Source organism: Humulus lupulus, chromosome X (genome assembly GCF_963169125.1).
Source record: "Humulus lupulus chromosome X, drHumLupu1.1, whole genome shotgun sequence".
NCBI classification, from domain to species: Eukaryota; Viridiplantae; Streptophyta; class Magnoliopsida; order Rosales; family Cannabaceae; genus Humulus; species Humulus lupulus.
The window spans coordinates 1,108,016-1,121,244 of NC_084802.1; the positions used below are offsets into that span (position 1 = coordinate 1,108,016).

A 13,229-nucleotide genomic window follows, 5' to 3' on the forward strand; every position below is an offset into this window, starting at 1 on the left:
TATTCTATATATAATCAACTCATCCCAAATAATTATTTAATATAGCATCTTTTAAACTTTCAAGTTCTTACTAGTAAAGCTAGCTACCACTGAGCTGTTTATTTATGTAATCAATTGAACAATAAAAAATCATACAATAATTATTTAATGATTGTATGTTTTTAAAAGCAATTAGTTGATATTTAAAGATAATCAATTTTTTTTATAAAAAGGCAATCAAATAGTATCTTAGTATTATGTACAATTGGTTTGGTTAACCTTATTGTGTATGTAGTCACACCATATAATTTATTTTGAATAAAATACTACTAAAGAACTTCCTTTTTTTATTTTTTTAATGTAATTTTTTTATTAAAAAAATGATTATTCGAACGCTTTGAAATTAACAAAAATCCACTTCAATTTTTATACAATAGCCCCATAATTTTGTGATTATTTAAAAATAATAATGTGTTTTTATTACAAGATAGAGAATAATAGAATGGAATGGAAGTAGATGATGAAAGCTTAAAATAAAAGTTGTGAGAAAGAGAAGCTTTGGATTGACGCCAGAGCCCCAAAAATGGTGAACTATATGCTTCAGATCACCGCTGAGCTCGAGAACCTCACCGATCTTCAGCCCCAAGGCGGCTGCGATGACCCCAATTTCTCCTACCTCTTCAAGGTCTCTCTCTCTCTCTATCTCTCTAACACTCCAATTTCTCTGTTCTTATGCCATTGCCTCCTAAAATGAAAGCTTAGTCAAACTGTACTGCTGTCTCTGTTGAAATTGGCGATTCTGCTAACTTCCATTGTTCATGTATGCTTGTAGTTGTAATCTATATCATCTTAACTATTTTTGTGATATTAATTTAGGGTTTATATTGCTGGCTTAGCTCCTGGGGTTTGATCCTCACCTTCATTTTGATCTGGGTAGTATTGTTTTTGCATTGTTGTAGCTGAAATGTGGAAGATGTGGAGAAGAGACCCAGAAAGAAACTTCTTTGACATTGAATGAGACTGTTCCTCTCCCTGTAGGCAAGGGCACAGCTCATCTCATTCAGAAGGTAATTCCTATGCCTTTGCTTTCAAGTAATGGAATTTTATGCTTGCTTCATTTGCAATTAATGATAAATAAATTGATAGCGATGAGATCAGTCTTTACTATTTGACATATACATATACATATATATAGGGATGGTTTGATGGAAACACATGTATAAACATGTTAGATCAGCTTGGTCTTCCATTGTTTATCACGGTGTAACACTATGTGCCATTGAATCCTGGTCCATATAAATATATTTATCTGTGTGTTATTGTTTACGCTGCAATTTAGTATCTTGTCTATAAAATGACAATGGGATTAGAACACCTTCCCCTTTCCCACACACCCAACCACCTTGAGCTAGTTTTGAATGACGCAATTAAGTACCTTAAAGTCTCTGTAGTTTTGATTTTTGGAAGCTCTTTAGCTCAGACAAGTGAGCTTATGTATTTATATATGAGAAATCAGTAGTTTTATTTTATCAACATTGTTTCTCTGTTTTCTTGAACCCATGCTGTACTGAATTTGTGACTGGGTCGAACTTTAAAATATCAGCCTATCAGGGATATAAACTTTTTATGATCAATCAACCAAAATGCTAAATTTGTCTTGTTACTGAGTTTCTATGATGCCAGCATAGTCTTACAGTCAAATTTTCTGTGATCTGCCTAGTTCTTGTAACTTTAATGCTCGTACAGTGCATTTGACAAATACCCTTTTCTTGATTAATTAAATTGATCCTCCGGAGGCTAAGTCCTTGTTCTGTAAAGTCTAATTCTCTTGCTCTTAGCCCTTCGTTTTTGGGGACCTGGCTCTTCTTTGTTATGGTTTTTCAACACAAATTAATTCCATTTATGGTTTGGTGGGTGGAAAGTGCACCATTGATGATTGGCATTACTTTCCCTCTTTTACTTTTTTGAGCATAAATGATATTTATGTATTTGGACCAAGCTGTTTGGGTTGGTAAAGTATACTTTTTGTGTTACAGTGCAAGTTTTGCGGTAGGGATGGAACTATCACAATGATCCCAGGTCGCGGTCAACCGCTGACCAATGAAGCTAGTGAGACAGGGAAATTCACTCCCTTGATGTTGTTTGACTGCAGAGGTTATGAACCTTTGAACTACCTTTTTGTTGATGGGTGGAAGGCTGCATCTGTAAGTTTTCTTTCTTTCTAGATTTCCCTTTTTGTTGAAAGAGAGTGTTTTTCAGTCTTTGTTTTGTTAGTTACAACAATAATATAATGCTCTTCACCATGACTTGTGTTGTGTTGTGTTGTGTAGCTGGAGGGTACAAAATTTGATGAGATAGACTTGTCAGCTGGGGAGTTTGCTGAGTATGATGAGAAGGGAGAGTGCCCAGTTATGATTTCCAATCTCCGCTCAACTTTTGTTGTGGTGAAGTAACAATACCATTTGTGTTTGTGTTGGAGAGGAGAGGAGTAAATCTAGCACAGAATTCTGTATAAACATACGCTTGAGATCAGACTGCTTTGGTAGCAGAATAATAGTAGCACATTACTTGGGCTATACTTTCTACTTCCTATGGATATGGATATCATGATATGGAAATTATTGCCATCATAAAATTATTTTTAGCTACCGATTACAAATGATGGTTTAAATAGGTATAGGCCTCACTTTTGGGTATAAGCATAGCGCATAAGAGCATCTCCAATGCAAACTACTCCAACATTGCCTAAAATGTCTAAATCAACTAAAAAATATAATTTTTTATTTTCTCTCTCATCCACATCACTTTTGGCAACATATTTCTTAAAAATACTCAAATGCAAGCTACCCTAAAAATTGCCAACTATGGTCCCCACATATTATTATTTAATATATCATTTTATAATTATAAATATTATCATACTAAAATTTTTAAATTCATATATTAATATAAATAAATAGTACATGATATTTAAATTAGACTAAATTTTAAAAAAAACTTATAAAATGACATAATCGTAATTAATCAATCTAACATAATTAAAAAAAAAACTAATTAAAATTATTTCCAAATTTTGACCATATGTGTTCCACCAAGTCTGTTTGAAGATTGCGATGAATATTTCTATCACGAATTTCAGCATTTCCTTGCAGCATTGTCGGGAAGTCGGAAATAGGTCCATGCAATACTTCAACTGTTGGGGTGTTTGTAGGGCCGTCATCATAATTAAAATCAACCAAACTCTCATATGCATCTCTTTCATCCTCGACAATAATATTGTGCAATATGATACATGCATACATAATATCTTTGAGAACATCTCTTTGCCAAAAACGTGCAGGTCCTCGTACAATAGCAAAACGAGATTGAAGTACTCCAAATGCTCGCTCAACATCTTTACGTACCGCTTCTTGGCATTGAGCAAATAATTTTCTTTTCTCTCCTTGAGGTAGTGGGATAGTTTTAACAAATGTACCCCACTCTGGATAGATACCATCTGCTAGATAGTACCCCTTGTTGAATTGTGTGCCATTTATTGTAAACTCAACTCTTGGAGCTTGCCCTTGTAAGATTTCAGTGAATAATGGGGATTGATTTAACACGTTCAGATCATTATTGGATCCCGGAACACCAAAAAATGCATGCCATATCCAGAGATCTTGTGATGCAACTGCTTCGAGCATGATTATTGCCCTGCCGTGATCACCTCGCGTGAATTGTCCTTTCCATGCAACTGGGCAATTTTTCCATTCCCAGTGCATACAATCAATGCTTCCCAACATGCCTGGAAAACCACGCACCTCCCCTATTTGAAGTAAGCGACGAATGTCCCCAGCATTGGGCCGTCTTAAATATTCGGTCCCAAAAATATCATTCACTCCTCGAACGAAATTGACTAGACATTCAATAGCAGTAGTTTCACCAATTCGAACATACTCATCAACATAATCGGCAGGCGCTCCATATGCCAACATTCGCATAGCAGCGGTGCACTTTTGTAATGGCGAAAGCCCCCTTCTACCGACTGCATCAAACCTCGTATGGAAATACTCTGAATGATTTTCTAGAGCTTGCACTATGCGTAGGAATACATGTCTACGCATTCTAAATCTTCTTCGAAATTGATATTCTGTATACACCGGTTCATCAGAAAAGTAGTCATCGAACAAACGTTGGTGTCCTTCTACATGACCTCTATCAATGTGGGCTCTCTTTCTTCCTTGTCTTGTTGAGCTACCTCCATCCATGAGCGCTTTGAAATATTGATCATCATGATCGTCAGTACACTCTGCAATTATGATATCCTCTAGACTCATATTGTCGTATGGATTCGGAGAATTTGGCGAATCCATTGTTGAACTTAGAGTATATGATATTTGGGAATGAAAGATGAATGAAAGAGTAAAATGAAGGATTGAATGGAGAGTTGAGTAAAAGGAATATTGAAATTTGGTATTTATAGACATGGTAGTCGTTAAAATATAGCCGTTGAAATGTAGCCGTTGAAATGTAGCCGTTAAAATATAGCTGTTAAAATATAGCCGTTGAAATATAGCCGTTAAAATGTAGCCGTTAAAATATAGCCGTTGAAATGTAGCCGTTAAAATATAGCCGTTGAAATATAGCCGTTGAAATGTAGCCGTTGAAATATAGCCGTTAAAATATAGCCGTTGAAATATAGCCGTTAAAATATAGCCATTAAAATATAGCTGTTGAAATGTAGCCGTTGAAATATAGCCGTTGAAATATAGCCGTTGAAATGTAGCCGTTAAAATATAGCCGTTAAAATGTAGCCGTTGAAATATAGCCGTTAAAATGTAGCCGTTAAAATATAGCCGTTGAAATGTAGCCGTTGAAATGTAGCCGTTAAAATATAGCTGTTAAAATATAGCTGTTGAAATATAGCCGTTAAAATGTAGCCGTTAAAATATAGCCGTTGAAATGTAGCCGTTAACATAAAGGATAATTTATTTAAATAAAATAAAATACATAATAATGCGATTGATAAAAATACATAGCAATTACAACTTCAGGATATTATTCTTAATATAAGTACATAAGTTTTCATGATCTTTCTTTTGTTCATGAGTCATATGCGACGTATCCATGATGAGATAATCCATGTATTTTGTCATCCTATTATCTTCTGCCTCTTTCTCTTTTATCGCCACCAATTTCTCCAATGCAGATGCTTTCCGTTCACTAATCTCTATAAATCTAGCATGTGTGTCTTTTTTTTCCTTCCCTTTTCTCTTTGCTGCCTTTTGGCCAATAGGGCGCACTTCACGTACTTCATCATCACTGATATCTGCATTGGAAGAAGAAGTAAATGCCCCTGTATCTGACACCTTTGTTCTCTTACCACCTTTTGTTTGGTACATTGTATTCCATTTCGGCTCATCCTTTAGCAATCTCCAACAATCCACAAGCAGAAAATTTGAGTTGTTATTTTCAGATTTGTACGATTGATGTGCATTCTCAAGAATTTGCTCATCAGACCAACCACTGTGATGTGCTAATTGAACTCGTTTATAACATCCATTGAATCGCGCCACCTTTTGATTCATCTTGTTCCAATGGTCTTTGCATTGCCTTCCAGTCCTTGCTTGCTCACCTTTTTGGTTGGTGTTGAAGTAATCTGCGATTCGAGCCCAGAAATGTGTAGAAGTCTGGTCATTCCCCACAATGGCATCCTTAGATGTATTAAGCCATCCACTTATCAGAAGTATAGTGGCTTCCTTGCTCCAGCTGACTTTACATTTATGCCTTGATTCATCTTCATTGTGTAGAACTACATTTTCCAACCCTTCAACACTATGTTCAGGTTGGGTTTCAGAGACAGATGTCGATGATGTTTCACGATTCAAATCAATACTAGACTTTTCCATACTTGGCCTATAATTTCTTGAAACCATTTCGGGTTGGTGTAGGGAAGGCATATGAAATGCATATGGTAGTGAATTTGTTGGTGTGAAGAATGGAGCTTGTTGGGGTGTCTCAATAGAGCCAAAATTTTGGTAAGGGTAAGAAGACATGGGATAATTTTGAGAATTTGGAAAACTTTGGTTAAATTGATAATATTGAAAATTTGGATTTTGAGGATTAGTAGAAGGAGTATTTTGAAAATTTTGATTGAAATGAGAATATTGAAAATTTGGATTTTGGGGATTGGTATATGGAGAAAATGATGAATTTTGAAAATTTAGATTTTGGGAGTTGGTATTTGGAGAATTTGGAAAAGTTTGAGAATTTTGGGAATCCATTGGTAAAAAAATAAATTTTGTGATATTGATAATTTGGAAGAAAAATGTATGAAATGGTGTGAAAATTGAATGAAATAGATGAGTATTTATAGAAGAATTTTTTTTAATATTACCGTTTTTTATCAACGGATACATTTCTTATAATATATATATATATAGTTCAAAAAAAAAAAATATATAGAGAAGGCACCGTTGCCTCACAGAGGCAACGGCTCCTTCCATATTAATTGGCAACGCATGGGTCCAATGCTAAGCTATTTTTTTTATATGTGGCCTGTCAGAAAAAGTCAACTGACTACGTTTATGGCAATCGGCATTGTAGTTGGCCTAATGGCCATCTATAAATTAGGTGGCGGTGTGGAGTCTTAGAGAGACGGAGAGGGTCTTATTTAGGGGTATTTGCGGCATAAATACACAATATTAAAAATATCAATTGTTCATAAGTTAAAGATAAATATTTAAATCTTTTTTTTTGTGGCAAAAATAATTTTAAGATGAGTGACCAACTAGGTCATTCTTTTTAAGATGCATTGCGACATTACTTAAACTATTCAGTATGCAATTAGTCTCGGCATTTTCAGGCTCGAACCTTTTTCGAGTTGGTCTATATAAAACATTACCTAGAAAAAACTGAGTTCTGTCTCCCATATTTTTGTTATAGAGTAGGGGCAAATAGAAGCTTAGCTCTATGGTAGAATACTCTTGGGACACATCTTCAATATTAGACCCACCACTCACTTTATATGCATTCTTATGAAAGCGTTCCAATAATGAAAATTTTAAAAATACTTTCCATATATCATTTTTGGTAACTGGAAAATGTTCCTACAAGTCCTAATCTTCTCGGTTAGACCATTTGATTGATTTTGGCATAAGGTCAGTCACACCTCAACAACAAAATTATCAAAAAGAAGTTGAAAATGTGAAAAAGAAAGAAAAACAAAGTTATTAGTCATTGTCAGAATTTGGTTGGTTTAAACGTGTCGTGAGATGTTGTGAAGTTGGGTTTGGAATTAGAGGACCTCCTCACCTCTTGGCTCTATGCTCTTTCTCGTAGAAAATAGGCTCATACATACATAAATGTGGAGAGACTACTTACTAGTTGTATACCTAACTAACCCAAACGAAGAAAATAAATAGAAAAAGAAAAAAAGAAAAAGAAAAAAGATGGGCGCCGCCGTAAGACTTTATTAGAGTCACCTCACTCCTCAATAATTGAAATGAATAAATAATTCACATTCATTTATTCTCTTTATTTCTACTAGTGCTACTACTACTCATAATTTCCTATTTCTTTCAAAATTATATGGAATATACTTATTTGTTACTCATTCAAATATAAATTTATAAATTTAGTGTCTCTAATATGAAAATTTCTGTAGTATATCTTTACAACACAGAACTCAACACAAACACAAAGTAAATAAGTTAATCTGATCTAATCAATTCAAATAATAAATCAGAAATTAAAAGGACAAAACTGAAAAATAAAGAACACATAAATTTTATACAGATTCTGCCAAATAAGGACCTACTTCCTGTTACTCTCCTGAGTTGTATTCTCTATTAACCAATGGATTACAATGCAGAAGATTAGCTTAGTACACCACCAAGGACTAAGATGAAATCTCTTCTTAAAACTCAGTTTGAGTTTTCTTCCAAAAACACTAATCTTGGATTTAGATTTCACCAACTCTCTTACACTCTTTTCTTCTCTCTAAACACTTCTCTCACCCTCAAAACTCAATATGAATTTTTCTGTCACGTACAACAACTGATTACAAGACTTTAAATAGAAGTAAAACAGCTAAGATGAAAAGACTAAATTAACCTTGGTGCACTAAACTAATCTAACCGAAAAACAGAGACTAATAAAACAACTTTAATTGTCAAGTTGTTAAATGTGTTTTCTGTGGATTATAATTCCCACAATTTCATGTTAAGTACCTTATATTTATGAAATAAATCAAAAATAGTACCTTATACTACTACTCATAATTTTTTTTTTCTTTCCTTTTAGTGATAAAGTTATATTGTATCTTTTTTTTAGATTATCTTTGTTAAGAATGATAGAAATTTGAATAGATGGAAAAGTTCGAGATTTGGATGGATGAAGAGGAAGATATTTTTCTTTTAATAGCAAAATTACTAAATTAGCTATGATAAAATATTTGTGTTCAAATTATTTGAAAGATATTTATGTAATTTTCTTTGTATTTTTTTGTTTTGTTTTCTTTCGTTTTTTTGAGTGATTAGGATTTGGAGGGAGAGCTCCTCCTTTCATTTTTCCCGTCACTCCAACTTTTTGTTTTGCCAAATAATTAATTTTTGCTTTCCTCTTTTCCATCTCCAAAAATTTATTGGGTCAAACATAAAGTTAAAAAAAATGCTAAATAATACTTAGGGTATGTCCATCACCATATATCACTTTTAGTTTAAATAAATATCGAATCACATATATTTAAAATTAAATATGTGTAACTAGCTATTAAAATGTCACTTATTAGAGTTTACACCTCTCTTTTTCTTATTTTGAAACTCTGTCTTTGCTCTCACATGACGAAACTAGTGCCAGCAACTGCCTAATAAGCAAATGTTTCCTTGTTAATTTTTTTTATTAAGAGAAAACAAATCTGACTATTATTATAAATAGTCAGATTATAATTTAGGGATCGTGTTCATGAAGGAAAATTGTTTGTTAGTTTTTTTTTGTGCAAAAATACTAGCATATTTTAGGTTAGTTATATATTGAATTTTAAGGAATTGAATTTATTATCAGATTCTGACTATTTTTTTAAAACTTTTTTGTATACTGACTAATCAGTTTATAAAGCTCCTACTAAGAATGAAGAAGAAACCGACAAGACAAGAATCCCAACCTCTCTCTCCTTCTCCTTCTCTCTCTCTCTCTACAGTCTCTCTTTCCTCTCTGGTGTGGCGGTGAAACCCAGTCGGTCTCCATAGATCTCACAATTCAATTATCAACCTCTCTTATCTCACCAACCAAACCACTCAGCTCTAAACTATTCCTTACTTTGGAGCTCTTCCATTTGTGGTATGTTCATGCTCTCCAAACTTCTTTACTGCCCATCTCCGATCTTGATTTTTTTTTCTGAGTTACGCTGTATTGCTTGCTACCCATTTGATTTTTTGTTATGATTATTGCGTGGTTGTTTTCAAATTTGCTTTTTTTTGGGTGCTTCAGATCTATCTTATCGAGATGGGATTTGTTTTTGTAGGTGTAAAGCTGAGCCTTTCAGATTCATTTATGGTAAATTTGGAATGGAGTGATGTTGCTCAGTGTTTGGAATATGATATTCTGGTATCTGGGTTGTGAGAGAGAAGTTTAGTGACTAAGAGTTCTGGTAATTACTTGGGATAATTTTGTAAGTCAACGAATTGGATTTGCAGATAGAGAAATCCATAGAAGTTATATCTTTTGGTAAAGTATTTATCTTTGAACAATATGCAACAAAGGGTCATGCCTTTGGAGGAAGGCAAGGACCCTGGAGCTGCTGCTGTAAATAGGACAAGCCAATACAAGGCAATGCCCCTAAGGCTGCTTCAGTTATTCGTATTGTTTCTAGCTTTGTGTGTTACTTTTGCTGTTATTAGCATATACACTATTCGCCATTTTGGAATATATAATGTGATGGATACGGTTAAGTCAAGTTTCCAGCCTTGTTTAGAGGAACCAAATGGATTGGAACGATGGACTAGACCGCCATCGAATTTGATTCACACTATGAATGATAAAGAGCTGCTATGGAGGGCTACTTTTGCCTCTAGAATAAAACAATATCCTTTCAAAAGGGTTCCAAAGATTGCATTTATGTTCTTGACTAAGGGACCAATGCCATTGGCACCTCTCTGGGAGAAGTTCCTTAAAGGACACGAAGGATTTTATTCAATTTATGTTCATTCACTGCCATCGTTTGAGCCTAATTTCCCTCCTTCATCGGCCTTTTTTGGGAGGCAAGTTCCCAGCCAGGTAATAGCTCCTCTCATCTTTTTTTGTGTTCTTTTGTTTACGAGTCTTAACTGAACACATGTTTTAGTAAATAAGTTGATAAGTTTTGGTGAATACAAGTAAGTTACAATTGATTCCAATTAGCTGCCTTAAAACTTGATTCTCTGAGTTTAAATTGTCAATATATACTGTTTAAGCTTTCACTTTTCAATCTCCTGAGGCACTTGTAGATTCTTTTCTTGTTCCTTTTTACCTCCAATTCTTGTGCTAGCTTTTGGGGTCTGCTGGTATACTATAATAACCGTATGTGTAATGATCTTTAATTATAATGTTTCACAATGGCCTAAGGTCAGCTCTGCTTAAAAAGAGGATCATAGTTTTGTATACTTTAATTCATTAATGAAACCTAATTTTCATGTGAAAATACCCCAAAATTTTGCTTAAGTTGCCATTGATATATGCGGAGACAAGGCATATCTGTATTATTTTTCACATCTTTTCTGTAAGTTGATTGATGGCTGCAAATTTGCAAATGCCCATGTCTGTTTGGTGGGAACAGGGTTTTTGAATTGTAAGCGTTGGTGTTTGTACGTGATAAAGACATACTTTCTATGTATGCTTGTTCCAAGTACGTTTGTGTTTGCCTTTCAAGGAAGTAGCAGAGTGGGGTGATTTTGTTTGGTAACTCTTCTAGGAGTCATGGTATTGAAAGGACAGGCTTAGTTTAAAACCCTCCAGAATCCATGACCAACCACAAAATAGTTTTTTACTAACGAAGTACAATTATGGGGAACACAGTGATAATGGTCCTTAGGCACAGGGTTATTAGAGTCATGTCTTGGTTGCTTTGGGGAGCAAGGTATTAGTATCTTCATTTATACCTTTGTACTTTGTACCTTCAACAGGAACATAAATAAGATTTCAAGGCTTATTCAAATATCATTCAATATGAACAAGAATTTGAATGAGTACTTATTAATCCTCCATTCTTCTTTCTCACAGTTCAGATAGTGTCTTGATGATCTGGTTTGATTGTTTGCTTTGTTTTCCAACAACAGATCTCTGAGTGGGGAAGGATGAGCATGTGTGATGCCGAGAGAAGACTTCTCGCCAATGCATTGCTTGATATCTCCAACGAGTGGTTCATTCTTCTTTCTGAATCATGCATTCCTGTGTACAACTTCAGTCTCATATATCACTACATTGCCAAATCCAAATACAGTTTCACAGGGGCATTTGATGATCCAGGGCCATATGGTAGAGGGCGGTACAATACAAACATGGCGCCTGAGGTGAACATCACACAGTGGCGTAAAGGGTCTCAGTGGTTTGAAGTAAATCGAAAGCTAGCCATAAACATAGTCCAAGACACGACATTCTACCCGAAATTCGAGAAGTTCTGTAGACCAGCATGCTACGTGGACGAGCACTATTTCCCGACGATGCTAACCATAGAAGCAAGCAATCAGATAGCAAACAGAAGCATCACTTGGGTGGACTGGTCGAGGGGCGGAGCTCACCCGGCTACCTTTGGAGGATCAGACATAAAAGAGGAATTCTTCAAGAGACTTTTTGAAAAACAGCATTGCACATACAATAACAAGAACTCCACTGTGTGTTTTCTGTTTGCAAGAAAGTTTGCTCCAAGCTCTTTGGAGCCCTTGTTGCATATGTCCACTAAGTTTTTGGGATACTGATGAGGAAAGTAGTGATGGTGAAGTGAGAGAGAGAGAGAGTGAATATACAGAGTTATGTTAACCACATTTGTACTTTTAGTTTGAGTACCTTTTCAGTTCATGTTTTCATGGTTTGACACTGTCTTCTTGTCCCCAACATTACTTGATGTACAGACTACAGAGAACCAGCTGATGAGTTTAGAAGATAGGCCAAAATATACTCATTTTTGTATCCTCTTGTGATTATTATGAATAATTCTTTTCCCCTTTAAGCTTCAATGTTATATATACAGATATTCAAATAATTCACTTCTTTTCTTGGTGATAATTGGTTTTATAGCCCTATTGCCTGTAAAAAGCAGGACTATTTTGTAAAGAAATATCATTTTAGCCATATTCAAGTAATTCACTTCTTTTCTTGGTAATAATTAAATTCTTTAGCCATTATTAAGAATTATAAAAATAAATATTCTTGTTACAAAATAACATTTATAAATATAATTAATGTTTAGATTTATTATTTTAGTTTATATTATTATGAACAAATTGATATTGAACCAATTTGCAGGAGAAAAATGGGTCAGATTGACTATGTTTAAAACTACACAATTATATTTATTTTATTCATGGCATTTAAAATATACTAAATTAGTTATATAGGTCATAAACATAGATGTGTTGAATGTTTTTTTCTAATAGGTTGATAAAGTTGTCCAAATTAAACGCGATCATTTTATAAAATTGGTTACAAATGTCGTATCATGCCAGCCCTCTATTTATATAAATAGATCGAATTTGAATTTTAGTTTTCAACACGATTAATAAAATATCCACACAACATGAACAAGATCCATAAATACCAAATATCACCCATATTTCTAGAATTGAAGTAATGCATAAATATTAAATTATAGATTAAATAATAATTTGAAATATTTTATCAATATATTTTAAAACAAAATAAATATATTTAATTTTTCAATATATTTTCTAATTTCAATTCATCTTTTTATATAACTTAATTCTCAAGCAATTTCAAAATGTGAGGACATTTTTGTTATCCTATTAGTGAGGCTTAAACAAACTCCTTTTTATTCTCCACTAAATATAATTATACCATTTTTAAAAATTTGGTTTATTTGTTTGCAATTTTCTTCAATGGAGAATATTCACCATTTTAAAAAAAACTAATACGATGACCTTTGTAACATATAACTTTAATTGCCTTTCAAAATGTATAACTTAAATTTAAATTAAAACTTTTTTTTGACAAAATTTCAAATTTCAAATTTCCACCCTATAATTTTGCTTAAAAAAAATTTAAAAAAAACCTTCCTCGTT

General features: G+C 33.7%; 4 protein-coding genes across 5 annotated transcripts; 2 read left to right on the forward strand and 2 right to left on the reverse strand.

Moving 5' to 3' along the window:
* Positions 1–474: 474 nt before the first annotated feature.
* LOC133803178 (uncharacterized) lies at positions 475–2,557 on the forward strand. Its single transcript, XM_062241145.1, has 4 exons — positions 475–664; positions 939–1,046; positions 2,016–2,183; positions 2,310–2,557. Exons 1-4 carry the CDS (start codon positions 563–565, stop codon positions 2,430–2,432), a joined length of 501 nt encoding a protein of 166 aa, XP_062097129.1. The 5' UTR covers positions 475–562; the 3' UTR covers positions 2,433–2,557.
* Positions 2,558–3,029: 472 nt separating this feature from the next.
* LOC133804360 (uncharacterized) lies at positions 3,030–4,331 on the reverse strand. The gene has a single exon (XM_062242524.1). The coding sequence runs from the start codon at positions 4,329–4,331 to the stop codon at positions 3,030–3,032; it is 1,302 nt and encodes a 433-aa protein (XP_062098508.1).
* A 528-nt stretch (positions 4,332–4,859) lies between these two features.
* LOC133804363 (glutathione S-transferase T3-like) lies at positions 4,860–5,894 on the reverse strand. Its single transcript, XM_062242528.1, has 2 exons — positions 5,036–5,894; positions 4,860–4,870 (listed from the first exon to the last, which is right to left on the reverse strand). The coding sequence occupies exons 1-2, from the start codon at positions 5,892–5,894 to the stop codon at positions 4,860–4,862; spliced, it is 870 nt and encodes a 289-aa protein (XP_062098512.1).
* Positions 5,895–9,008: 3,114 nt separating this feature from the next.
* Positions 9,009–12,160, forward strand: LOC133803179 (glycosyltransferase BC10-like). Of its 2 annotated transcripts, none has more exons than XM_062241147.1 (3): positions 9,009–9,297; positions 9,448–10,233; positions 11,271–12,160. In XM_062241147.1, the coding sequence occupies exons 2-3, from the start codon at positions 9,709–9,711 to the stop codon at positions 11,907–11,909; spliced, it is 1,164 nt and encodes a 387-aa protein (XP_062097131.1). In that variant the 5' UTR covers positions 9,009–9,297; positions 9,448–9,708; the 3' UTR covers positions 11,910–12,160. The 2 variants fall into 2 exon arrangements, with proteins under 2 accessions (XP_062097131.1, XP_062097130.1); XM_062241146.1 differs by having other exon boundaries at positions 9,482–10,233.
* Positions 12,161–13,229: the final 1,069 nt, after the last annotated feature.